The sequence below is a fragment of the Rhinolophus sinicus genome, chromosome 5 (genome assembly GCF_057876585.1).
Source record: "Rhinolophus sinicus isolate RSI-liver-muscle chromosome 5, RSI-T2T, whole genome shotgun sequence".
NCBI lineage: Eukaryota > Metazoa > Chordata > Mammalia > Chiroptera > Rhinolophidae > Rhinolophus > Rhinolophus sinicus.
In genome coordinates, this window is record NC_142505.1 from 40,576,875 (window position 1) to 40,602,191 (window position 25,317).

At 41.4% G+C, this 25,317-nt stretch overlaps 1 protein-coding gene across 4 annotated transcripts in view; it reads left to right on the forward strand.

The window, feature by feature from the left end:
• Positions 1–7,866: 7,866 nt before the first annotated feature.
• The window catches only part of NR2C2 (nuclear receptor subfamily 2 group C member 2), an 87,763-nt gene continuing 70,312 nt past the window's right edge, over positions 7,867–25,317 (forward strand). For 3 of the 4 annotated variants that reach the window (XR_002138647.3, XR_002138648.3, XM_019746954.3), the window contains exons 1-2: positions 7,867–8,003; positions 20,050–20,133. Coding sequence is in view for 1 of the 4 variants with exons in the window: in XM_019746954.3 (XP_019602513.1) it covers positions 20,074–20,133 (60 nt within the window). In the remaining 3 variants the exon portion in view is untranslated. The remainder of the gene's footprint in view (positions 8,004–20,049; positions 20,134–25,317) is intronic. The other variant, XM_019746967.3, reaches the window with a different exon arrangement.

Genomic DNA, 25,317 nt, shown 5'->3' on the forward strand with positions numbered 1-25,317 from the left:
CTCTGTGGTTCAGCAGCCTTTGTGAATGCCTCATTTTCCCACTTACAGAAATGCTCACCCATGCTTCCTTCCACACTCACCCACCCTGGTAAGTGGTGCAGCTTCAAGTGACCTTGGAGCAAACCGGGGAGTTAGATCTCTTGTCCAGAGTCTCACAAACGGTTAATGGAAAATCTGGAATGTGGCGAGACATTAAGGGTGCTCTCCGCTCTGCCACCACCACCCTCCTCAGCTGAAAGGTTAATTTTCATTGATTCTGGAAAGACTCTGCTGATTGAAACCTGATACACTGTTGACTGATACTGACTTTCCTAATACAGAGAAATGCTGATTACCTAAGTCATAACCAAAACATTTATGAAGAAATCAAATTTCAGGTTGAAACTTCAGAAAACACATTTATTTCCAAGATTAATTAGCTGGAAAGAAAGGTTAGTATGATCAGTTTGTTTCCTGGTGCTAGAAATTTTCAGTCGACTCCATTGGAATAAGGGAGAGTAAGTGGCTGAATGTTGTACATGTAAGCCTATGAAAATGCTAAAGGACTTGGGAACACCCAGGGACCATTTTAGCCATGTGTGGGGACAGAGCCAGGACTGCAGTTTCCAGGCTCTCGCCCTCATGTGGAAAGGTGCTCACTCGGGTAGTAAATGGCCATCAACTGTGATTGAATGGCTATCAGCTGTGGCTAGTTGGCCATCAGCTATAACCAGTGAGCCATTGGCCACTAATTAACTGCTGAGGCTACGCTAGCAGGAAATGGGGGCTAGCAAGATGGTGGCTGAGCTAGCAAGCGCGGATTGCAGTTAGCAGGGCGGATTGCAGCTAACAAGTGAGGTTGGTTGGCAGAGAAGCGGATGGCGGGTTGCGGATCGTGTGGCTCCTGCCTCCTGTCTCCAACCAGCCGCCAGCGAGACTATAGTGGTATGACTCCCCTACCTATGGCTCCGTGGGTGTTCCTTTTTGGCCTCACCATGTCCTGCGTTATGCGGGGAGCGGGACCAGAGACCCCGCATGGCACCCTGCATGACACCGTGACTGCAGGCTTGGCATAGTACTAAGCACTAGACTCATGGTTATTTACTTGTAGGAGCTCACACCCTGAGAAGTCAAATACAAACGCTCTCTGCGAGGGTGACTTCTGAGTTGGGGTTTGACATACACGGAGGGAGTTGCCTTACAGAAAAAGGGGGTTGGAGAAGCCCCTGGAGGCAGAGAGCATAATGAGTGAGCTGTGTGAGAATGAGTAGGACACCATGCAATGAGTTCAGGGAATGGGGTAGTTCCGAACTGCCAAAGTGCAGGGAGAAGTCATAAAAGCAGATGACACAAGAAAGGCTATTTGGGGCCAGGTCATTCAGGGCTATTGCACTTAATCCCGTAGTTACCAGGAAAAAGTGGGAGCCTTCAGATGCTTTAAAAAATAGGTGACAAGAACAGATCTTTTTTTTTTTTTTAAAGATTTTATTGGGGAAGGGGAACAGGACTTTATTGGGGAACAGTGTGTACTTCCAGGACTTTTTTCCAAGTCAAGTTGTTATCCTTCAGTCTTAGTTGTGGAGGGCGCAGCTCAGCTCCAAGTCCAGTTGCCGTTGTTAGTTGCAGGGGGCGCAGCCCCCCATCCCTTGCGGGAGTCGAACCAGCAACCTTGAGGTAGAGAGGACGCACTCCAACCAACTGAGCCATCTGGGAGCTTAGCGGCAGCTCAGCTTAAGGTGCCATGTTCAATCCTAGTTGCAGGGGGCACTGCCCACCATCCCTTGCAGAACTCGAGGAATTGAACTGGAACCTTGTGGTTGAGAGCCCACTGGCCCATGTGGGAATCGAACCGGCAGCCTTCGGAGTTAGGAGCACGGAGCCCTAACCACCTGAGCCACCGGGATGGCCCAGATCTAAGTTTTAGAAAGAAGATTCAGGTCCTCATTTTAGACTCATTGAACACGTGACCTAGAATCTGTTGTCAAAGATGGCCACCACAATAGATTCCCCCCCCCTCCCCCCGGCATGTTCTTCTTACAATATGACTTTGACACTTCCCGTGAGTAGTGGAGTATACATCCCTTCCCCTTGAACCCGGACAGACCTTTGTGACAGCTCAGTAGGTAGCAAACAGAGGAAGTGACTCTGTAAAATGCCACTCTGTTCTCTTGTGACTCTCGCTTTTGGAATGCATCCACCATGCTACAAGGAAGCCCAAGTCACGTGGAGAGGCCACGTGTCAGCGTTCATGCTACCAGCCAGCATCAACCACGAGACATACACGGGGGCCTTTCAGATGACTCCAGCTCCAGCCACTGACTGCAGTGAGAGGCAGAGAGAAGCGCCTATCCGAGCCCCCTAGGACTGCAAGCTAATGATCGTTGGGTTTTAAGTCACTGGGTTTGGATGGTTAGTTATGCAGTGATAAACAGGAAACATGCATTTCTTGGCTCCCTCCCAAATCCCACTAAAAGGACAGTAAATAAAGATATAAAGGACAAAGAATGCAAGCGGAGGCAGAGCATATGGAAACTGTCAACTCATTTTTGGACCACATAACTGGCAGCTGGCTTGGCAGAGCAGAAAGCTAACAGCAAAGTCACGGCAGGGAAGGATGCCGGTGAGACACGAGTGCCCCTGTCCCTGGAGGCACGCGTGTCTGGGAAGCCCGAGGTGGGACTGAAGACAGGAGGACCAGTTGCGAGTCTCAGTAAGTAGTCACGAGTCCCTCATGTCTCCTAACCCCACCCTATGCAGACAAGTGACTGTCCTTCCCCACACTGGCAGGAGACAGGAGTTTTATTCTCTGGTAACAAGAACTAGAAAAGGAACAGGTCCACACCCCCAACACACATATACTTACTCTCTCTGGATTCAGCCTCTAGACATGGACTATTTCCTACCTGCGAAGTTCCCTTTCTATGACAGATGAAAATGTATGCTCAATAGAAGGAATCAGAATTCTTCCAGAGTTTGTTTTTATTGGAAGACTACCACTGAATGATGTTCTAATCTCAAGGTGGCTGGAAAGACCCACTATGAAGGACTTTGAATGGCCCTGGCTCGGGGGTTTGGATTTTATCTGGTCAGAGGTTCCAAACTGGTTGAGGTCCAGAACCATGCTTAAGAGATGCTGCTTGGCCTGCATAGTTTAAAAACCATTTATCAATTGCCAACATTTTAAAGTTAAGAGATTTCACATGTACAAATCTGATTTCTGGCTTCTCTTGAGAAATCCAAAGATACGTCATCTCTGGGCTACATTCCAGGTGCTGATGAGGGGCTGTCTCTGTAAGTAGATAGTGAGCTCCCCGGGTGTCACTACCACCATGTAACATACTAATGGTGTTTGTGTCAGTTTCCCAAGCTCCCTTTAGATACCTGCCCAACTTCACCTCCCACCGCCCCCACACCTTACTCTTGAGTTTTCACTTCAGCCCTAAGCAATGTATGCAGAACCATTCAAGAACTTGATAAATAGAAGAGGAAAGGCTCCGTTTCAGAACTCAAGCAGCAGGAGGGAGGGAAGAGGAGGCAGCTAGTATGAGACTGGTTAGGGAGGTCAGGAAACCATTGCAGTGGGAAAGAGATAAGACCTACACTAGGGAAGGATGTGGGAGAGGCCAAATGTTGAGGGAGAACCAAGAGGCTTTGGAATTGTTTAGACCTCAGTCCTGACAATGTACCTAGAAACTCTTCATGGCCAGAAGCCGTCTCTCCCCAAGGCTGTGGGGTTGAAATAATGTCTTCTTTAAGAAACTCAACAAAACTCAAGAAATGCCACTATTTAACTTTTAGACTTCTCAAGTGAAAGGCTGGCAGTACCCAAGTGGCTGCTGGGCTAGGAAAGAATTACCAAGCCTTAAGACAGAGTACCTAATTAGGTGACATTTAAAAGACATCCCTCTGAGCAACCCATATTCTACAACAGGGGACTGAGCACAGGTGCATTTTTTTTGAGAAGATAATCTAATTTTCCATCATGCTCCAAGACAAATGGGCCAAGTATAACTTAGAAATAACACCTTTTCAAGGCCCAGGAAAGCCCAGGTCAGAAACTAAAGGGCATGACTCTGAGTAAAAGCCATTCTGGAAGCGGCTGTGTTCCTGTATGACCAACCCACCACAGGGTCAATCTTTATCTTTCCTTTCTGGAAAGAACAAGGGTCATTTATAAAGAAGTCAAGACTTCCTTAAGTAGCCTTCTACTGTGACAGCACTTGACTTTGACAGAATCACGGAAGTGAGCAGAAGAGAAGAAATAAACAGAAATAACTATTAATAAATGTTCCACAACTCGCTAGCCATGTGACCTTGGAAAAGTCATCCTCCCTGTTTATCAGCCTCTTCAACTGTAAAAACAAGTTAATATAAATAATTGTGAAGATTAAACAGCATAGTGAGTAGTATAAGGAATGTGCAATCTGGTATTCTGCAATTACATCTGTTCAGATTCCACATTCCTAAAAAATAAGGCTAATAATTATATGAATTTTAAATATTTTATAAACATGCCATAATTACATAAAAGACAGAAGTTTCATAAAATATTAGTATACACAGTAATAAAGCAAAGCTATAAAAGAAAAATGGATACAAAGATGTACATAAATACTTATGAATGTAATTATTAAGCCTTTCTATTCTATGAAAATAAAAGGAAAACCATTTTTTATACTATCACAAAAGCAGTACCCTTACTACTAAAAAATCCTCTGCTTGGTAACAGTCATTTGAAAATTTTAGCACATCTATAACTATTGTTTAATCAAAATTTGATTTTGACTCAACATTTATCATTTAAATGTATATTTAAAATAACCTTGGATGGCAAAAAACTGTTTACTCTGTGATAGGTACAAAAGGAAACTGCATGATCCAGTTCCTGCTCTCAGAAAACTCAAAGACAAGTCAATTAATGATTGACTGCAAAATAGATTGGTTAAGTGTGTGTGGGGGGGAAACCTGCCCAGAGGACCACAGAGGGCAGAGGGAACATCTGGGTCTCATCCACAGAGCACTGTGCCCAGAGCTACAAGCCCCAGGCTTGCATCCCAGCTCAAGGAAGTCACCAAACCTTGTTTTCATTGAGTCCATCTGAAAAAATGGGACGATGATATGAATTTTGTTCACCATGTACTGCTGCTGGGAAAAACATTCATTCAATAAATGCCTACTCCATATCCACTCTGTACTAGGTACTGTGCATGTTTCAAGGGCTGAGACAGAGAGGATCAAGGCACGTCTCCATATAGGACTCACAGTCTGGGTAAGTTCCAAGATGACCAATGCACACACAGGACTGGGAACTGCTAGATACAGCATCACTACCTGTGGCTTTGTCTTCAGGCAAAGTCAGAGTTAAAAAGAAAAATTCTTCTAACCTGCATTTCAAAAGGTGAAACAAAAAATTTTGTCTGATTTTTTTGCCAGTTAATTATTTTTGGAATTAAATCAGTGGTTCAGGCGTATAGGGTGCAGCAGAATTCTCTGTGATGCTCAGTAGAAGTGCTGGTGCCAGGCCCCACCCAAAGCTTACTGCTTCAGAACCACTGGGGGCCTGGGCGCTCTGAAGTACATCCCCCAGTCAAGGACCCTTTATTTTAAAGGCTGATAAAACAATGTTAAAAGAACCATTAATTCAAATGTGGATACTTCTTATTAATAGACAAAGAAAGAAAAGTATAGCCAGTATAATACAACTTGGGTATTTTTTGTGATTATAAAATCCAAGTGTCACAAAGCCACTTAAAGAGTTCTTACTAAAAAGACTTCTAGCAAAAACACAATGCAGCAAAAAAATGGCACTATGGCAGTGCTGACCTCAGCTGCAGAGGCTTCTTACCTGCTGATATTATTTGCAATCTGTGTGTACATGTGCATCTGTTTTAAGAGAAAGAAAAGCCACTCAAGCAGGTTAAGATTATGAACCCTTGCTACTACTTTTAATATTAAACTAATCTTTAACTGAGAATTTACTGAATACTATTATAAACAGGGTAGACTGATACAACATAGTTTAGAGCATAAACCTTAACATCAAAAGGCCTAGATCAGAGCCCTGGCTTCACTTACACCTATAGCATTGGGCAGGTTGCCTAACTTATCTGAACCTCAGTTCTGCACCTCAGTAAAATGGAAATAACAGTGTCTTGTTCAGAGATGCTGAGTATTAAATGAAGAAAATTAAGAAAACTATAAGCAATCATAGAAACACTGTTTAGTATTTATTTCAAAATCTAGTACAACCGTAGTGTTTGCAAATAACCCCAAAACTCATTGATGTGTGAATTTTTATACTATGTCTAGAAGCAATATTTAACATTAAAAACTTAATTTTTGAAAAAATTCCACAATTGCAAAGCAGTCCATGTACCATCAAAATACTGTTACCTTAGGCACATCACTCAATCTTTCTGGTTCTCACAACGTCTCCTGTAAAATCTTCCTGACATAAGAGGATTTGATTTTCATCTCCTGGGGTCCCTTCCAGCTTCAGGATGTGTAGTTAGTTCACCATGACATTACAAAATTTAACTCTTGTCCCTACTTACATCCTTGTAAGGTGAGAACCAGGAAGAAGGGGAAATAGGTGGTTAAAGCATTTCTTGTCAAATAGAAATAATGTAAGATAATGGACAAAATACTCAAAGTTTGGGTCACCCTGATAAAACCCCAAATGGCTACTGTTTAAGGAAAACGATTAACCTATCCATTTTGGAGTCAGTACTCATTCATAATAAAAAGACAGTGCAGGGGAAAAAAACAATTAGCAGAGGATCTTTGGCCTACAAAGCATGGTGATTAAGGAGAGTCTAGCCTAAACACTTCAGGGCATCTAGAATAGCAGTCTGCACCTTCCAAAGCAAGTCAAAACCATAACTTAAAAGATAAGTATCTAAGGAAAACCTATAATCTAAGATTCAACAGAAGCAATTTTCTTTATAAAGCAATTTTGCAGAGAGTCTCTTTATATGTATTTCTGTATCACTATTTAGTAGTTCTAAATCTCGAGGGGGAGGCATGGACTTACGATTTGGATACATTCACTAAAAGACCATAAAAAGGTTTGGAGAGTTTCAACACTTAACCTGATACTAGAAACTGGCGCAGCCTCGGACCTTTAAAACATAAGTAAAATACCATCTGTACTGAGTAGAGCCCAAACAATTTAATACCTACCTAATAAACCACCCCTTTCCGACCTACAGGCGCTCCGGTGTGTGACAGCAATCAACAAACTGCAATTCTTCAACCAACAAACACAAAGGCTTCAGCTCGGCAGGAGGCCGGGGTGGAGGGTCACTGAGAGAACACAATCCCAGCCTAGCCTCGAGGAGTTCGCAGTCCCCTGGGAGGAGCGGGCTTGCTTCCGAATAACGGTGCTCGGAGTCCCCAGGTTTTTCCATCGATCGACCCACCCTTTATCCCGAGAACAGTGGCGGCAGCACCATTTAAATTCCATGTCTTCTGACAGCTGTGCCGGCCGCGTCCCAGCCTGAGGCCCTCCAAGCAGACAGCGCGGACCTCACTGCCACCGCCCGCCGCCGCCGCCGCCGGGCCCGAGGGCCGCGAGGGGCCGGATGGAGCAGCGCCGGCCGCGGCGTTCAGGGCACGCGCGCGCGCGCGCGTGCGGTGCGGCTCAGCCAATCGCGAGCTCGCCCGCCCCCCGCGGCCGCGGCGAGGCTGGCGCAGGGAAGAGGAAGAAGAACATTCGCCCTCCTCCTACCAGCGCGCGGGCGGCGGCGGCGGCGGCACCGGGGTCACGAACTCTGACCTTTCACTGACAAAAACAATAACAAACCCCCCCTTCCCCGCGACCCCAGCGGTGCCCCCGGGCCCGCCCCCGCTCCCACCTCGGCGTCTCGTCTCTCGCCCGCTGCCCTGCGAGCCTGCGGCCCCGGGGCTCCCGCCATCCGCTAACGCCGGGAGCCCGGCCTCCCCGCGCCCTGCCCTCCGCGCCGGGGGCCGCCCGCCGCAGACACGGGACCTGCTTTGAGGCCGCTTTGGCGCCAAATCCCGAGGTAAAATTGAAAAAGGGCCCGGGCGGGCTCGGGCCGGCGTTGGAGGGGGCGGGCCTGGCGCGCGGACATGGAGGCGCCGTGGCGGCGGCTGAACCCGACCCTTTTACCTTTGCCACGGGGCGGTGGCGGCGGCGCCGGACGCTTTGCATAGTGGGCCGGGCCGCTCCCCTCCCCTCCCTGCCCGCGCCGGGCGAAGTGAGCCGGCTCCCTCTGACCGGCCGGGCCGGCGTGAGGGTGGGGGCGGAGGGGGAATGGCCGCGGCCCCGCCTCACAGTTGGCCCTTCGCCAGCGCCGCCATTTTGTTCTCGACGGAGATGGTTCTGGCTGGGTTGGGCTCTCCTCCTCCTCCTTCTCAGTTTCCTCCTCCCTGCAGTCCCTCCTTCCCTCACTTCTCGTCCCTCCGCTTTCTGTGTGTCGTTGGCGGCGGCCGCGGCCCAACCACCGTTTTTTCTGAAAAGGAGGGTGGAGGAAAAAGAGGAAGGCGGGTACGAGGCGCGACCTTGTGAGCGACGGCTGGGCCAACCAATTGGTACTCTGCTGTGGCCTGCGGCTCCGCCCCCCACCCCAAGTTCTGTTGATTGGCTCGGGCAGCAGAGGGCGGTCCCCACGGGGCGCAGATCGGAGACTCGGGTGCGGCGTGCGGCCCGGGACGCTGGGGGCGGGGCGCGCGGGGGCGCGGCAGAAGTGAATCTGGGGCGCGCAGGGCGCTGTGAAGGTCCGAGCGGCTTCTTTTGACCTGGAATGCGTCCCAAATGAGTATTGTAGAACAATAGTAATAAAGGTGACGAAGCAGCTTGAATCCACGGCCTTGGCCCGTGGGAAGGGCTTTTCGGAATCGACAGCTTTCAGGGCTCCTGTCCGTATTTACGGCGCGACCGCGGGCGAATCCTATTTCTGAAGCTCGGTTTCATAGATTGTAAAATGGGGAGAATGAGCCTTCTTGCTAGGCCGGACCTCCCTTCCCAGGATTGTCTGAGGGGCTTTACTCAGAAAATGGAGTCCAGGCTACTTTATGAACCTCAAAAGTAATGTAAAAATGGTGTTATTGTTGAAAATCGGATGTAGAAGCAGGAGTAGAAAGTTTGAGGGTTTGAGAGAACAGAGGTGAATCTGAGGTAATTCTCTTCTCATTCGTTGATTAAATGATTATTTGCTTTGGGGCACTGGCGATACTTCCAGAGAACCAGCTAGAGAAGGCCCTTGTCCTGAGACTAGAGGTGGAGGTGAGTAGACAGATGATTTCAGAGAGTGGTAAATTCCAGGAAAGAAATGAAATGAACCTGGATGATGTGTAAAGCCTGAGGAGACTAATTTAGATTGGAAGGTCAGGAATGGCCTCTTGGAGAAGGTCATGTTTGAACGGAGGAACCCAAGGAAGGAATAGTCTTCCTTAGAACCACAGTGTAAAGGCCCAGGAGGGAAAGCGTTTCCTACGATTGAGAACAGGACAGTTGTGACTGGAGAGTGGTTGGAACTAGTGCATCGTCCTTTCCATTGTCCCACTCTAATTCCAGGCTAAAGCCTGAAATATGACAAAGGTAATAGAGAATAAATCTTCATCTTAATAATAGAAATGAAAGATGAGTCAAGCAAAATATACCCATCAAATGAATTACTGATGAATATGTGACTTGAGGGAAAAGCCTCAGAAAATCACTTTACTTCCCGATTCAAATCCCTTGTCAGCCCCTCATAGCCATCTTCAATTCGTCAAATATTTGCTGAACCCCACTAAGGTATTATCCTGGGCATTAGGTGCTAGGCTGGAAATACAGAGATGACTAAGACACTGATGGCTGTCCCCAGTATATGTAAATGTGGGTCTTTATACATGAGTTCTGTTCCGTACAGACATACAGTGTTTTAGTCTGAAGCTAATTAGTGTTGTGGTTAACAGTGCCAACATTTACTAGTTGTGTGGCTTTGGGTAAGTTCCTTAACCTTTCTGAGCCTCAGTGTCCTCATCTGGACAATAATAGAACCTTCCTTCTAGAATTGATTATTGAATGAGTTAGTTAAATAAAGAGTTTAGCAAAGTGCCTGGCACTTAGTAATATTCATAACTGGAGTTACCATTATCATTATGAAGCACCAGTTGTCTGGTAAAGACATTGGACTAGTGAAATGGTTAAATGAAATTTCTAGGCAGTGTGGCGTAGGGGCAAAACGCTGGATTAGATTACTGGGGTTCTAATTTTGGCTCTTCTTCTTTCTGATAGTCACTCAGCATTCAGACCAAAAATTTATTTAGTAAAGAAAGTAGTGGAACTAATAGCACTAACAAAAGTATGGGGTGCTTTACAAAAAACTCTTAAGCATTACATTATTCAAGCCCCACTAGAACAAATGAATGGTAGAGGCCTTTTTCCTGCTCCTTATTTTAAAACCTTTCTAAGAGTTTTAATGATTTACTTGTTCCTGTACCTCTAGCTCCCTGTGCTCTAAACATACTGGCCTGCCTTCAATTTCCTTTTGTGGCTTACCGTGACCCCAGGTCCTTTCACTTGCTGATCCCTTAGGCTAAAATCTTCACATGCTTGCCCCCACACCCACACCCCAGTCCTGCCGCTCTCAGCTCAAGCATCACTTCCTCTAGGAAGACATCTCAGATGCCCACTGCCAGTGTAGATCAGATTCTTTTATTCTAGCATAACCTTTATCTCACTTTGTAATCATACTCCATTATGTGATTGTTTGATATTTGTTCCCCTACCATGCTATAAGCTTGTGAGAGGAGGACTCATTTCACTCACCATTATATTTCCACCACTTAGCAGAATGCCTGACACTATTTGTTGAGTGAATGAATTGATAATTTATGATTTCACTGATAACTAAGTTGCTGCTCATTAATGGTGCCTTTTTATGTGGGCGTGTTTGGAAATTCAGATAGCAGTGCCAACAATACAATGCCTGTTAACAGTATTTAGATAAATTTAGGAAGTGGTCCTTCACAGATATGGTACTGGGTAGAGATGTGTATATGGATAAGATAACCCAAATGAATCTCTTTTCATCAATTATCAATTTGTCATCAATTATATGTTGATTTACATTTATTTTTTTAAGACAAGAAATAGATCATTTAATAATTAATTGAATTACAAGTTAACGTGGAACTCATTAATAAATAACCCAAATATAATTGTGTCATTTAATTTAATTGAGAAGGCACCAATGTGATTTTCTTGAAATTAAAAATGCTGGTCTTTGTTTATCACAGGGGATCTGAAAACAGAGAAGCCTTTCTGGGTTTGCAGGGAGTTGGAGTTGAAAGTCTCTGTAGCCATTAATTTTAAATATTTATTTTTTCAAAAATAAATTGATTCAAGCAACAGAATTAATGAAAATCATCTTTTAATTGTTTTAACAAGGTTAAAAGCAGATTTTGCAAAGTATATGCCAAGCTTCCACTGGAAAGTCTGGTAAATAGAACATTTTTACTTATTTTATAAAATACAGATTTTAAAAATAAAATGTTAATCATCTTTTAAAAGCAGTAACAGTCGCATTTTTATTTAATTCTTAGTTTATTTTGGTGTGTTCCTTTTTTATCCTGTTCTAGGATTTTTTGGTGTCACTTATTTATTCAACACCTTTGATTCCTTGAACTAATTATAATTACTGGTATTCGGGGTAACCAAAGAACTGATAGTTTAATGAAAAGGCTATATATTGTCTTACACCATTAAACTACTTATTTATTGCTTTTAACAGGTCTATTTAAGGTGAACTTGAAGTTGTGTTTTCATGAACATGCCTTTACAGAAGGAAGAAAAACCCTATGTGTAGTGACCTCACTTTATGAGGATTTCTGGGAAGTTTTAACATTTGTCCAAAGAGTCAAGTGACAGTTGCAGTGCCTGCCACTGGAACCTTGAGTGTGTAGCCTCTCTGAGGCTTACACATTTCCCACTTATAAAATGGGGAGGGAAGCAACCAACACTGAGATTGGGGCCAGGAGTAGGGGCCACTTGTTGTCCAAATGACATAGAGAATATGGCAAGTGAACCTGTGTGGAGCAGCCCCCCTTCAACTTTGGCATGAACCACTGGCCTGTGAGTCTAGCTGCCTGGCTGTCTCATTTGGAATTTTTATCTTTGAGTTCTCTTACCTATGTGCCATATGCTCCTTCAGTCCCAAAGCACCTCGTAGACCAGGTACTAATCCCCCTTAATACCACATAGGGAGAATCTGTGGAAGAATCCATCTTAGAGCTCACACCTGCTGCAAAACTCCCCTGCTAGAGTTTAGTTTAACTGTTTTTACTTAATTGTTGATTGTGGGGAATTTAATGTTGACCTTTTTTCCTCGATGTATGATTATCATCTTTCACCTGGTGGACACATTTATGCTCTTGTCACACATTGTAAAAGAAGCCCTACCTTGTTTTGGGGGTTGTACTTGCCTTCAACCTAAAATTACTGTAAGCTGAGATCTCTGTGTAATTCCCTCCCATCCTGCCATTCCTTCCGCACATCCCTTGTCACCTACTTCTGTTGCCTGCTCCCCATTTTCTCTTCAGGAGCTCTGTACCAAAAGTCAGGACTGCCTAGGAACAGCAGTGCGACTAGCATAGTTCACAATGGTGATGAAGGGGAGTGGACAGGCAGGATAAAAGCCCATAGCAGGGAGTTGGCATGGGGCATTGTCAGGGGGAGAGGAAGCGCAGATGCATACCCCTGGCACCTGGGGTCTTGGAGTAGAGGGATGGGAGGAGAATTGTTAGGATGGGAAAGGAATAGGCTAGCTCAGATGCTCAGCTCTCCTTTCCGATTTACCCCTGGACTCCAGGTAGCCTGTAATGATGAAAGCCATCCTCAGAGGCAAAGTGATTTTTAGGGACAATAAAATGACTTCTTTCACTGTAGTAGGAGGCCTGAAATCCCTTAATAGGAGGCAAAGCCTTTCATTCCGTAATTATTGACAGTAACCCCAAAAAGTCTAATCCCTGGAAATGTTAAAATGTTGATAGGGAGGAATTTCATTCCAGGTGTAAGAGAGGATATCATTCTCTCCAGTTTGGATTAGCGCGAGGTGTAAACAAAGGTATTGGGGCCTAAAAAACTGAGTGAATGCTACTGGAGAATGAGGAGAAATGAGAGGTGGGTAGGGTTAGACTCAAACTAGAAGGCTTCATGGTTTTACTGGGAACCACCTTATTTGCTTTTATTGTTCATGTATTGATAGAAGCCATGCATGCAAAAAATAAAAATTCCTTATCTGGCTGCCCACACATATACCTTAAACACTTCAATAACTGCCTACCTCTGTGTACCACTCTCATTTGCTCTCTCCCGCACTTCCGCATTGCTTCTGCATCTTTTTATTTGATTAGGTGAGTGAACCTGGAATTACTGAAAAATCACTTTTTACCAAGATGAAAAACAGGTACCACAGAGTATAGGTCAGCCCTTGTCTAAAAAGACTAGTAGTTAGAACATGTTTGTTGACTTAATACAATGCTGATTTTTTCAAGTTAAATTTAAATTTATGTTTCTTTTCTGAATAAGTAAGACAGTCAATTTTTTTCAAAAGAAAATTTTTCAAGTGAAAAGATAGTGTTGTATCAGAAGGCATGTACAAGAATGTTCAGGGCGGCCAGATGGCTCAGTTGGCTAGTGGGTGCTCTTAACAACAAGGTTGCCTGTTCGATTCCCACATGGGATGGTGGGCTGTGACCCCTGCAACTATGTTGGAAACTGCAACTGAACTTGGATCTGATCTGTGCTCTCCACAACTAGATTGAAGGACGATGACTTGGAGCTGATGGGCCCTGGGAAAAGACACACTGTTACCCAATAAAAAAATTTAAGAAATGTTCATAGGAGCAGGAGTCCTAAGCGCTCCAAACTAGGAGCAATCTAAATGTTCATCAGCTATGGAATGGATAAATAAATTATTGGATAGTCATACATTGTAATACTGTACAAACTATACAATAATGAAAATGAAGTAACTATTCATGGTTATCACAAAAATAATGAGCAAAAGAAGCCAGACACACAAAAAATATATTACATACAGCTCAAAAACAAGAAAAACTAATCCATGATAATGTAAGTCAGGAGAAGAGAACGGAAGTAAATGACTATGAGGGGGTACAAGGGAGACTTTTGGGGTGCTGGTAATGTTTTACTGATCTGAGTGGCATTCACATGTGGGTTCACTTAGTGAAAATTCATGGAGCTGTTTCATTTATGATTTGTGCACTTTTGTATTTGCATGTTGTACTCAGTAAAAGTTTTTACTTTAAAAAACAGTAAAATTATCTTTATGATTTTAATCAATATGATTATTATGTAGGTAAAAATTTAAGGGAAAGTATGTTCAAGTTCCAAAAGAATTGTCATGTTACTGTCTGGGTAGAGGTAGGTCATAAATATATGTGAGCAATACTGAAACATAAGTCACATACAGTAAGTCTTAACATTGTCGATAGGTTCTGCAACTTGAAGCGAAACATGATGAAACCAATTTTACCATAGGCTTATTGATATAAACAAGAGTTAACTTCCTAGGGCAGCTCATCAACATAACAGAACAACATAGAACAAAACAATGATGTTATTTGAGTACCTGCTGTATTTTGGAACTGGTGGTTTTTTAAATGAGTTATTAAATGATAAGACTGGGTCTTATATTAATTTTTGCTCAAAAAGACACATTAGAGGTGATGGTCCGGCTAGGTCTTACTTTTGGGGAAACATGGTAACTCATTGATACAAGCAATTTGCTCCCTTAGATAATTACCTGGTCTCTCACTTTTTAAAATTCCTTTCTCTTGACTTTCTTTTCTGTCATACAGAGGGAATCTTGTTTTAGAGTCAAGCCGGAGTTGGAAGCCTAGGTCCACTTCTTACTAGCTGGATGACTTGAAACAAATTGGTTAAACTCCGAGTCTCGATTTTTTTTCTGTGTTGGTGGAGCTAGTAATACCTACTCAGAAAGTATGTTAAGGGTTAAATGATGCCTAGTTTAATATAAGACACGTTGTTGATTCTCAGGAAATCCACTCTGCTTTCCTTCCATCCATCTATCCCTGGCTCACACTATTGGAAATGAAGAAAGTTCTTAACACTTGGATCCTTTAAGGTGAGGAAAATCACCCACAGTGTACAGTGATTTTTTTTTGGGGGGGGGGGGGCGGGGAGAGTCTCCACCCAGAAAATTGTAGCACTGTTCTGGTAGCATAGAACTCTTCCCCACTGTTCACCACTTACACCAGTGCCAGCACCAGCACACACATACCATTGCTGCCTCTTTCTTATAGTCCAGACTTGTAATAAGGTTCCTGTGGAGGACAGGAAATCACCTGACCTAAAAGTAATCTTTGAGTTTGAGTAGTGGCAGGGTTTCTGATGACAGGATGTATGAACTTGACCCTAGAGGCATCTCTGTGAGCCTCTTCTGTTGAAGAACAATTATATGAAATCTACCACCTGCTGTCCACTTCTGATTTCAAGTCTTGAGCTGTATATTTCTCTTTTTTTTTAAATTCTCTTTCAGGCTATCTAGATTCTTCAGTTTTTATTTTCCTATGAGTATGAAAAGACTTCTAACAATCATAGTGTAACAAAATTGGTACTGAACACCTTGTACCTATCAAGACGATCTATTCCCAGTATTATTTTACAAACAGTTATTAGGAATTGCTTTATTTTTAATATTTGTGAGGTTTGTTCTAATTCAGACCTTTCATTTTGCCCAGTTGTGCAATTTAACAGAATGGATTACAAATGCTGTGTGAGCATATAATATAAATACAGTTAACTTCATGTGGCTCTTTCGTCAAAATAAGAGACCTATTCCTAAGTATGACACACATTTTACAGTTTGAGTTACTGCTTTCAAATTTCTTTAAGAAAGTAAAAGTGGCTCCATTTCCTTGTACCAATAATAGCTGCCATGTGTTGTGAGTCAGCTGTGTGCCAGGCACAGTGTTAGATATTAGGCCCTTTACGTACTTTTTAAGATCTAATATTCACAATAACCACATGCATTTCACTATCAGAGAGATCAATTTAGTGTCAAAGCCTCAGAACCCGGTATGTTTGTTTAGATGACAAAATATCAACACAGTAAATATTTTGAATGTTATATAATCATGGGCCACATAATACATAAATATGAATGATATGAATCACTTGATCGTGATGGGGAAGGCAGGCTCACCTTTTCCTGTCAATGAAGACAGCTTTTTCTTGTCCCAGCATTTGTTTTTTGTTATTTGAGACCCAGGCTCTTAAGCCTGCCACGCCCTGTGAAGAGCATAGCTGAGGTGTGTGGAAACTGACTGAGGAGTCAGGTGTGCCCATTGGAGCCCAACTTTCACTGCAGTGGAGTCTGTCTGTAGCTCTGCTTGACTAAAGAAACACTGGTTGCAAAGTTTGGTCAGCTGTATACACTTTTTGTCAGCCTAGAAGAGTTATTCAAAATCACCATTGTGTTCTCTGCGTCTTTGTTCTTAAGAGTGATATTGATCTACTTGTATTTGCAAGAATTTGTTATAAAACCTACCACCACATAAGGCCAAGCAATAATAGTTTTACTTCCATCATTCTGTGGTCTGTATTAATAGTTTTTATATACTATGCCTTGTTATCATTTCTGTGCGACGTAGGAAAAACTCACTAGTTCAATTTAAGTTTAAGACTCTGCCTTCATTCCCTAGTCTTCCTTGCCACCAGTTTCTAACTGGCCTCCCATGTACAGTCTCTTCTTTTCTATCATCTCCACACTGTTGCCCAAAGGATTTTTTTGAAGATCCAGATGTGATCGCTTCATTTGTCTGCCAAAGCTCCCTGTTGTCTCCAGCGTCAGCCTCTCTCTTCCCCGACCTCTCCAATAATTAGCTTGCCGGCTGTGTCTCAGATATGCCATTCTCCTTCCTACCTGTCAATTTGTGTGAGCTGTCCTCTCTGCTTAGAACTCTCTCCCCATCTTCCCTCTTTGCTTGCCGAATTTCTACTCTTCCATCAAGACCCAGTTTAAATAGCTCCTCTCCTAGAAAACTGTTATTGGCTCCCACAGGCAGAGGGTGACGCTTCTTCCTTTGGACAATCATTGTAACATTTACGTTGTGCAGCTATTACTGGTTTCCTTCTAAAGTTCTTCAAGGACAATGACTTTCTCCTCTTCCTCCTTTTTTTCCTTATTGGTCTTATTAATTCTCAGCAGTTTATTGACTTTCACATAAGTTCCCTAAAAAGGATTGGTGGTGATTGAACTTGATTAGTTTAAAGCTACCATAGGAGAATATTTTGTAGCAGACTGTACTGTGTTTCCCCGAAGATAAGACCTAGCCTGACAATCAGCTCTAATGCATCTTTTGGAGCAAAAATTAATATAAGACCCGGTCTTATTTTACTATAATATAAGACCGGGTCTTAATATAATATAATATCGGGTCTTATATTGTTTTTTGCTCCAAAAGACATATTAGAGCTAATTGTCCAGGTAGGTCTTATTTTCGGGGCAACATGGTATGTGTGTGTGTGTGTATGTGTGTGTGTGTGTGTGTGTATATATATATATATATATATATATATATATATATTTAAGATACTTGGTCCTATAGCTCTTGGCAACTAATCAGGTTCTTTTCTGGGAACATTACTGTGTGGGGGGTAATATTCCAGGGTTAGGGAACTTAGTGGGTCCAGCATCAGCCTTTGAAGCCCTCAAGTTTCTCTACCAAGAACAATGTTAGTGCTCTGTTCACGGTGCTTACTAATACAGTGCCTGGTGTATAGTAACCATTCAGTGTTAGTTACTATCAGTATTACTGTGTTTCCCTGAAAATAAGACCTAGCTAGACAATCAGCTCTAATGCGTCTTTTGGAGCAAAAATTAATGTAAGACCGGGTCTTATAATTTATATAATCAACAAAGAATTGATAATCCAGAATATTTTCTAAGCTAAACAGGTTAACTACTACTTCTCTGTGATCTGATATCTATAATCACTGGTCATTCGCAGTATTTTGGAGTCCCCAAGTCCTATCTGAAGTTGATTGATCCTGCCAGTTTAGTGTTTAAGTGAGTCATTACAATTTTCTGTTACTAAGTTACCTCTGTCAGGCAGCCAGTCATCTATAAAATCCACTTCAACTCAGAACTTCTTAAGGATCAAACTCTCTCTTTTAGGGAAACCCAATAAAAAGATAATGCCTTTCTAGTACTCTATTTCTATACTGCTCAATAATAGTATTTCCCTGATGATATTTCTGAGGTATTCAAATTCATATATTTCTTGTACCAAACTGCAGTTAATAACAGCAAAAGAAATGCTGATAACACCTAAAAGTGATAAAATTAATAGCTGCAGCTGCATATTTGGATTTTATTTCTTAATATGTACTATCTATTGGCTATATCCATTTTATTTCTCAGAGAGCTTATTTACTGTTTTGAGGGAGGGGAAAATGAAACTAGACTTTTCATATGCAATAATTGTGTTTTTTAAACAATAGTCAGTTGACTTTTTGGTATATGTGAAATGATGCTTTTTTCCTGTTAGTTGAAACCAAACTGTAACAGAGAGAAGACCAAAGTGTTTCTCTATGCTTTTTTCTTAGAAACAAAGAAAAACAAATCAAAAAGCTTTAACTACTTATCAAAAGAATGAATAATCAGAAACACTACCTCCGCAGTTTCAGACTTTGTCCTGTTATGTGAAGATGAATCACTGACACCGGTGACCTGGTATCATTGTAGTACTTGGGGCAGTACTTGCTGTTCTAGGATTTTGACCCTGTGAAGGCAGGGGCCAGTTATTTTACATTTGGCAATCATGGTTTCGTGCTCCCATTTCTCTCTCATTGCCATTTTAACACCAAAATAATCTGAAGGGGAATTATGATCATAGAAGGGGCTACTAATAGTGAATAGAATAATATAGAAAGTTACCAGAGAGTGAAAGAGCTTCATAGAGATCAGAGCTTATAATACTTGAGGTAAGAACTATAGGAAAACATTTTATAAAGTTGCGTTGCAAAACAGTCCAGTTTGTGATTGAGGAAGGGCCAAGCAAATGAACTGTGTGCATTTGTGTATATTACACACTTGGTAGTAACGTAGTTTTCATATGTAAATGCTGGAACTAGACCAGAGCTTTGTTCTATTAACTATGGGACCTGTGCAGTCAATAATGAAGTCTTTCTGATTTGTCCAGGAATTAGATATAAAGTGGAATCCCTTTATCCTGAATTCTCTGTGGTGGAGTTAATGGAAAGGGTGTAGGGACTACTCAGGGGAGCTATGTTTTATGACCTGGAGAGACCGGGGGTCTGTTTCATCAGTAGTGCCAGCACCCACATGATCCTGATCCAGGAGGTTAGCATAGTTTTTGCTCTTTAGGTAATCTTCCTCAATTTTTACAAATGATAGCACTATTTTTTCTATGAATAGAATGCTGAATTATCTGGTTTTCTAATTTAATGAGGACTTAAAAATATAAATTGATAATTTTATGGGTGCCATGTTCTTAGCCCACTTTAGTAATACAGTCTCCTTTTCTTTCTTTGTTAGTGATAGTATTTGCCTTTTAATCTATGAATGAGGTATGTTAGCACCTGGGCAGGGTTTTCTCACATTGCCACTGGTAACAGAAGGATAGTTGATAGCAATCTAGTGCTGTGTATCTGAAGTTGATCTCGCACCTTTCTCAGGTAGCCACCTTCTTACTCAGCATACTGTGACAGGGAGCTATCCAAAAAAGTGTGATTCCCACCTCCCTGAGAGGTGAACCACGCTGTTACAACCCAAGAGACCTGATAATTAAAGTTCCAAATTTGTCTTTTTCTATATTTACCAGGGGAAGGCTTGTTTCCAAATTGAAATGGTTCTACTAATTAATTTTTGTACCTGTAATTGAGGAAGCTGATGCAGCATATCCAGATATGCTTAGCCTACTTGCTCTGTCTTCCGTAGAGGGCGTCATATCTGCACAAGACAGTAACAAAGACGCATTTTGATTGCTGATATTTTTCAAGTAGCCTGGTTTCTCCCTACCTGATAGAAGTTGCTGCATCTTTCCAAACAGGTTCTCTAATGATCTTGCTTCACCATGGCTACAAATATGGAGGGGCTGGTTCAGCACAGAGTGGGGACCCAGCAGGTGGCTGAGGTGAGTGATGGGCTGGCACAATAGCTGGCACCCTTGCTTTTGAAAGGGAAAGTACATCAATGTGCTCTGTTGTTTGAAAACAGTCCCAGTGAAGTCAACATGTGATCTACATCCAAAACAGGATGCTGCCATAGAAGACAAAAGAAAAATGACAGGCACATTCACTCCTACCATTTCTTTGCATGAGTAGTGTGACCTAGCTGCATACAATAAAGTGACTTTAAAAACTTTCACCTTGAATCAAAAACTAAAAGAATCTGATGCTTATCAAGCTGGTCAGGATAGTTCTAACTCCAAGGTTCTGTCTTAGTTTATTCTACATTTGATACTTTGTTAATACTGTGGTATGGTAGAAAACCCAGTTCTGTGCAGCCTGCAGTAATTACTGACCATCTAACATGTACTAGGGATTTTGCTGTGCTGAGAAATATGGAAATAAATGAGCCATTTGCCCTTCCTTTAGCATTCTAAGAGCCTTGCTAAGGAGTAATTATAAAAGAGGTGAGAAGTATAATTTCATGTGAGGAAGATGATCCTAGAGATGGGTCTTGAATGACAAGTAAGCATCTGTCAGATAGACCCAAGGAAATGGGGGGAGGTGGGGGCGCAGGGGAACTTTGTGGCAAATGCTGGGGAGGGCGTCCTAAGTCAGAAACCTATGTAAAGACAGGACAGAGGCATGAAATAGTTTGGTGTGTTCAGGCAACTTTAGGTGTAAAGGGGGGAAAGTAGGGCCAGAGCTTTTCACTCTGTACTAGGTCCTATGCAAGGTCTTAAATCCTTACAACAACCTTTTGAAGTTAGTATGATCGTTATTTCCATCTCGTAAGTGAGGAAACCAAGGCTCAAAAGCAAGTAACTGGCCAAAGGCACACTGACCCAGTTTCACTCCTTCCATCGTTCCTCTGATAAACCATGCATCATACTGCAACCAGGAGCCATTAGGATTCAGACTTGCATTTTTGAACCAGTACTGATATTTCTAGGGCGAAGATGCAAATTTACCAAAGAATAGACATTAAAGAAAAGGATTTTTAAAAATAAAACTTAAGTACATAAACAGTTTAAACCAACAAAAGTAGTGAGGATTTTTCAGATTTTAGATTAACCATTAACTTTAAGGCAACAGTATAACTAATCATCCCGTTCCCCCAGCAAATGATTAATATTAACTAAAGATGAAAGCAGATGGATGTCACACATTTTTTAATATTATATTTTTGAAAGGGCTATCAGAGCTGCTAAAAATAAATGCTTGTGGTTATTTGTTGCTTTAGTTTCTGATGGGAATAATTACCTTGAAATATATTTTCCCCCAAAATATTTAGAGTTGTTTTACACTTAATACAGTTGCCAGTTGAGGCTGTTTTGGAGACTATTTAGTACATGGATCACTGCCCTAAAGAGGTCATTAATTCTTTAGGGGAAGAGTTTAGTTTAATAATGTATAGTGCTAAAATATAGTAGCTTATAGGTTAATATATTTTGTGTATGCATTCAGAAAATATTCTAGCTAAAATTTTATCAGGTACCTTATTTCCTCCGGGAAATGGAATTTCATATAGTATTAGTGCAGCTATTATTTCCCATGGCAAATGTTGCAGTTTTAGGAGATTTCCAAAATAATAGAAGGCATTCTTAATTTGGAGTGTAAAAGCAATCTTCCTATTTAAAATATTCTCTAGATTTCTGTCTATTATTCTAAGGAATAAATATGTGTGTGTGTTCTTTGAAATTTTGAGTTTAATAACTTTGCACTGCATATTATAACAACTACAGTCATAAAGCACTTAATGATGGGGATGTGTTCTGAGAAATAGGTTGTTCGGTGCTTTTGTCATGCAAACATCACAGAGTATACTTACACATACCTAGGTGGTGTAGCCCACTATATACACACTTAGGCTACATCGTGTAGTCTGTACTCCTAGAAACAAGCCCATACAGCATGTTACTGTACAAACAACGTGAAATTAAATCACGCACAAGTGGAAGTGATGCAATCAAGAGACATAGTAAGCATGAAATATGTGAAGCTGCTGCAGGCATAATGTAGCATACTGTTTCACAGCAAGCTTTTTTTATAAGTAGAAAGAGTACACTCTAAAATAACAATAAAAAGTATAGTATAATAAATACATAAACCAATAACAGTCACTTATGATCATTATCAAATATTAATGTACTGTACATATTGTATGTGCCAGACATTTATACATCTGGCAGTGCAGTAGTTTTGTTTACACCAGCATCACCACGCTGTCACTAGGCAATAGGAACTTTTCAGCTCCATTGTAATTATTTGGGACTACTGTCGTATATATGGTCTGTCATTGACTGAAATGTCGTAATGTGATGTGTGACTATATATATAAGGTCTGCTAGACAAGTAAGAGAGCCTATCATTCATCATTTCATTGCTAAACGGAAAATGAGTGGGAATAAAGTATCTAAATTGAGGGGTTATTAACAGTCAGTTTTGGATAGCTGTTTCTTCAGTCAGCAGTGAAGGAGCACAGCCCTCTCCTTCTGGTCAGCCAGAGAAGGCACACAGGTGAATAACAGGACTGGGTGTCTGTTTGCCAAGAGCTCTCTGTCACAGGGGTGAAACATGAGATTGGTCACACTAGAAGGGCGTTGTGTCTGTCTAGTGGAAAGGAGTTCTTTAGGGATCAGATTGGGGGATAAATCCAGACACTGCCATTTGCTACCTGGGTGACTGCCTTGGGCCTCAGTTTCCTCATCTAGAAAATGGAAGTAATAATAGTACCTATCTCATGGGATTGTTGTGAGAAAATACTGAAATAAAAACCTGCAAAGAGCTTTAGTAGGTGCCAAGATTTTGCTCCATGAATGAAATACAGCACCATTGTCAATTTTATAAATGATTTTCTCTCCAGTCCCCAGATCAACCCTTTTCTGTATAGACCAGATAAATCACAAATACTAAGGTGAACTATAACAGTTGGATAATACAAAGTAACAACTTGATGTCTTATAACGTATTCAAATTTAGTCAGTTATTTGGACAGACAGTGTAATACAGTGGTCAAGAGTGGAGACTCTAGAGCCAAATTCACTGGATTTAAATTCTGGCCTTGCCACTTGCAAACTGTGTGACCTGTCTGTGTTTTGGAATTGTTTGTGAAGAATTACTATTAATTCTTTTTTAAATGTATGGTAGAATTCATCGATGAAGCTATCTGGGCTTGGGCTTTTCTTTGCAGTAGCTTTTTGGTTATTTCAGTTTCTTCATTTGTTATAGGTCTATTCATATTGTCTATTTCTTCTTGGGTCAGTTTCAGTAGTTTGTGTCTTTCTGAGAATTTGTTCATTTCATCTAAGTTATCTAATTTGTTGGTATACAATTGTTCAGAGTATTGCTTTATAATCCTTTTTACTTCTGTAAGGTCAGTTGCAATTTCTCCTCATTCGTTTCTGATTCTAGTATTTTGAATATTTCTTTTTCTTGGTCAGTCTAGCTAAAGGTTTGCAATTTGATCTTTTCAAAGAACCACTTTTCAATTTCATTGATTTTTTTTTTTTTCCTCATTATTTTTGTATTCTCTATTTCACTAATTTCCATTCTAATCAAAGCCACAATGAGGTACTATTTCATATCCCCTAGAATGGCTAGAAATAAAAAGTGAGATAACAAGTGTTGGTGAGGAAGTAGAGAAATTAGAAACCACCTACCTTGCTGGGTGGGGATGTAAAATGGTGCAGCTACTTAGGAAAACAGTCTGGCAGTTCCTCAAAATGTTACACATAGAATTACCATAGGACCTAACAATTCCATTCCTAGGTGTATAGCCAAAAGAAACTAAAACATATGTCCACACAAAAACTTGTGCACAAATGTTTATAGCAACATTGTTCAAAATAGCCAGAAGTTGGAAACAGCCAAATGTCCATCAACTGACAAATGGATAACAAAAGGTGGTATATCCATATAATGGAATATTATTCAGCCATAAAAAGGATTAAAGTACTGACACATGCGACAGCAGGGATGAACCTTGACAACATTATATTAAGTGAAAGAAACCGGTCACAAAAGACCACTTATTGTATTACTCCATTCATATAAAATGTCCAGAACAGGGAAATCTATATATATATAGATAGAAGTAGATTAGAGGTTGCTTAGTGCTGGATATTGGGGGTGATATTTAAGAGTATAGTGTTTCTTTTTTTTTAAAGATTTTATTGGGGAGGGGGAACAGGACTTTATTGGGGAACAGTGTGTACTTCCAGGACTTTTTTCCAAGTCAAGTTGTTGTCCTTACAGTCTTAGTTGTGGAGGGTGCCGTTCAGCTTCAAGTTGTTGTCCTTTCAGTCTTAGTTGTCGAGGGCGCAGCTCAGCTCCAGGTCCAGTTGCCGTTACTAGGTGCAGGGGGCACAGCCCACCATCCCTTGTGGGAGTCGAATTGGCAACCTTGTGGTTGAGAGCCCACTGGCCCATGTGGGAATCGAACTGGCAGCCTTCGAAGTTAGGAGCACGGAGCTCCAAACCGCCTGAGCCACCGGGCCGGCCCCTAGTGTTTCTTTTTGAGGTGATGAAATGTTGTAAAATTGACTGTGGTAATGGTTGTACATATCTGTAAATATACCAGAAACCATTGAATTATGCACTTTAAATAGGGAGATTGTATGGTAGATGATATCTCACCTACCATATTGAGTTTATATCTCAATAAAACTTTTTTAAAAACAGAAATAACAGCAACTAGATGCCACTTCCAAAATTAGGAAGTGTATTCCAAAATCAAAGAGCAAAAAGAAATAAAAAAGCCAAAGGAACTTATGACAACTTCCCCTTTTTAATTAGAATTACATAATTCCAAAAACAGTAAAGCATGAATACATGTACAATAAAACTATGCATTAACAAATAACAGTATATACAGCTTGATTCCAATTTTGTAAGATATTTATATCTAATATTTATAGTTATATGCCATGTATATAACACAGTGTGCCAGGTATTATGCTAAGCTCATCATCTCATTTAATACTTCCATTAACACTATAAGGAAAGTATTATTTTTTTTCCCCACTTTGAATAAGAGGAAACTGAAAGGTAGAAACTTGACTTTGTTTCTACCTTCATTGTCCAAATTTTAATTGTAACACTTTTTAAGAGTCAATAACACTTGTATTTAAACAAATTCGACAAAATTA